General features: G+C 50.8%; 1 protein-coding gene across 1 annotated transcript in view; it reads right to left on the reverse strand.

Moving 5' to 3' along the window:
• Positions 1–1,781, reverse strand: part of LOC104471591 (SH3 and PX domain-containing protein 2B-like) — a gene marked incomplete at its 5' end in the record, with an annotated part of 8,787 nt that extends 7,006 nt beyond the window's left edge. The window contains 2 exon segments of the mRNA XM_010086973.1: positions 34–138; positions 1,647–1,781. Coding sequence (XP_010085275.1) covers positions 34–138; positions 1,647–1,781 — 240 coding nt within the window.
• Between the last annotated feature and the right edge of the window lie 701 nt (positions 1,782–2,482).

Genomic DNA, 2,482 nt, shown 5'->3' on the forward strand with positions numbered 1-2,482 from the left:
AAGCCGGGGCAGACGTCCCCAGCCACTTCTTACCTTCATCGGGCTGCATCGAGAACTCATCCTGGACACCATCCTGGGCCTCCAGGCAGGTTGCCGGCACCCAGCCTTGCTCCTCCAATGTGCTCACAAACCACCAGCCTGAGAAGAAAACAGCAGGCAGCTCAGCCAAGGGCTCTCACCAGCCAAAAACTCCCTCCCTCCCTCCAAACCATGACCCTGGGGGGCTTTTCCCCTTTCTTGCTGCCTACACAGGAGATTGGGATGACCCCAAAGCAACAGACCCAGCACTATCCAAAAGATCCAAAAGGGAGCACAGACAGCAGCATGGGAGAATCGCAGCTGAATGATACTTAAATGCACGGTTCCCTCCCCACAAAAAATGGGAGAAACTCTAAGAACTGAATGGCTCCAGCCACCACATTTGCTTTCCTTTTTTTTTTCCCTTCATGGTTCATTTTCCCTCAGTCTGGGTCAGCAAGCCCAGGATAATTAGCAGAGATGAATACACTGCCTGAAAATCGATAGCTGATTTCAAAAAATCTCACCTTCTCTACGGTTGTGGAAACATCAAATTTTAAAAGCTAAAAGCAAATGCAGGATTAAAACATGAGCTCTCCCAGTGGAAACCCAGCCAGCTCCATAGCGGCCACAAGCAATTCTGGGCCACCCTGGCTGTCCAATCAAAATAAACGCATGCTCCTCAGTTATTAAAAGCACAAGCTATTTGTGTCTTTAGGGGGGAAAAAAAAAAAAAAGACTGAGCATTATCCTCAGAACCCCACCAGTGAGTCATTTAGAAAGATAACTAGATTGTCGGGGAGGGAATCAGCAGCTACCAGGGCTGACATTTGATAAATAAATTATTTGCCATAGCTTTTAAATTGGCTGTGCTAATAGGTTTCACTTGTTTCAGGGTTGCTTTTATTTTCCATATTCTTAAATATAGCTGCTGGTGCAATTAATCCTCTGGGGACCGAGTTTCCAGAATTTCAAAATCTATTTTCAAAATTTATCTTTAAACCTCTCCTAAGCAACTCCTATTAACTTCAGGGAATTAATTCTCTTTATCAACAAACTCCAGAAGTTTGGCCTACAACATGACTCGATCCTTTTGCAGAGGTTAAGAGCAAGTTTAAGTTCTGAAGCCAGCAAACGGCTCAGCTGCCTGCCCCCGCTCCATGCCGGGTGCTTCATTGTGCTCGGAGGCAGGAGTTGCAAATGCACAATGAGGGCTTTCATGGGCACCATGAGAATGTCCCCCGCCATCAATAAAACAAGCCTGTCAACTCCAGGAACGGCTTTTGTCCTCAGGACCCATTGGCCAAGTTTTTCAGCATGAAAAAGCATCAAGCAAGACTGCAGAAGATGGACGGCGCCTGGCACTCAGCACACGGGTGATCAGACCCTTCCTTCAGAGACAGCCCAGAAGCCTTGTCCATGCTCATACACACAGCCTGCGGACTGACATTGCTTCCTCCATGTCCCATCTCAACTGACTATCCAAGAACAACCCTGTGAGGTGCCTGGAGGCTGTTTTGCTTAACGTCCTATTAGGAAAACACTAACAATACAGGATTGCTATTCCTGCCCCTGCTCTGCCACGCAGAGTACACCTGAAGCCCTCTGCCAAGCCAAACTCTCTGTACCTGATTCGTTCTTCTCAATGATATCCACCAACTGGCCCACGCACAAGCTGATCTCGGAGCTCTCCTGCTTCTGGTAGTCCGCCACCACGACATACTGCTCCAGCACCAAGGGGTCGACCGACGCAGAATCAGCTCCTGCACAGGGGGGACAAGAACCGACCTGTGTGCCGGGGTCAGCACCAGCTCCTCACAGCATGGGCCACCGCTCCCCATCACCTGCTGGCCTGCGAGCAGCTCCAGGACACCCTGGGGACCCCAGCGTGAGAGACGTGAGCAAGAGACTTGGGCAGAGTGAGGAGGAGAGAGACCAAACCAGCAGCCAGGTGAGACGGGTACAGCCAGGTGAGACCTTTCCCTTGTTGCCCACCTTCCTGCTCCCAGACAGAGCCATCCCAGCAGCCCCACCACCACCACAGATGCACACAGCAGCCTGGTCCCTGCTGTCAGACCGAGGGGGGCTCAGGGCAGGCTCTTGCGCACTTGCATCAGCTGCCTTGGTGCAGCTCAAACCCCAACGCAATACACACAACATGGAGGAAGTTTTGCTGGTCCTGGCTAAGGAGCCTGGACACCCAGGCTAAGTGGTGTTTGCAGGACAGGACAGCATCCGCCCATCATCATTGTCCTTATGTATTTCAGTCACCTTCTCACGACTCCCCAGCACGGTTTGCTCTCTCTGCTACTTGCTCCACTAACTGTGCTCAGCTCCTCCTGCTGGAGATCCCCATTTCACGGCAGAGAAAAACCAAACCAAAACAAGAAAAACCCACAAAAAACCCAAGGAGGAGCAAACGGGCAGAATTTACTGGGAGCAAAGCTTTCCTTTGGCCAGAAAG

The sequence above is a fragment of the Pterocles gutturalis genome, unplaced genomic scaffold (assembly GCF_000699245.1).
Source record: "Pterocles gutturalis isolate BGI_N339 unplaced genomic scaffold, ASM69924v1 scaffold34701, whole genome shotgun sequence".
In the NCBI taxonomy this organism is placed as follows: domain Eukaryota; kingdom Metazoa; phylum Chordata; class Aves; order Pterocliformes; family Pteroclidae; genus Pterocles; species Pterocles gutturalis.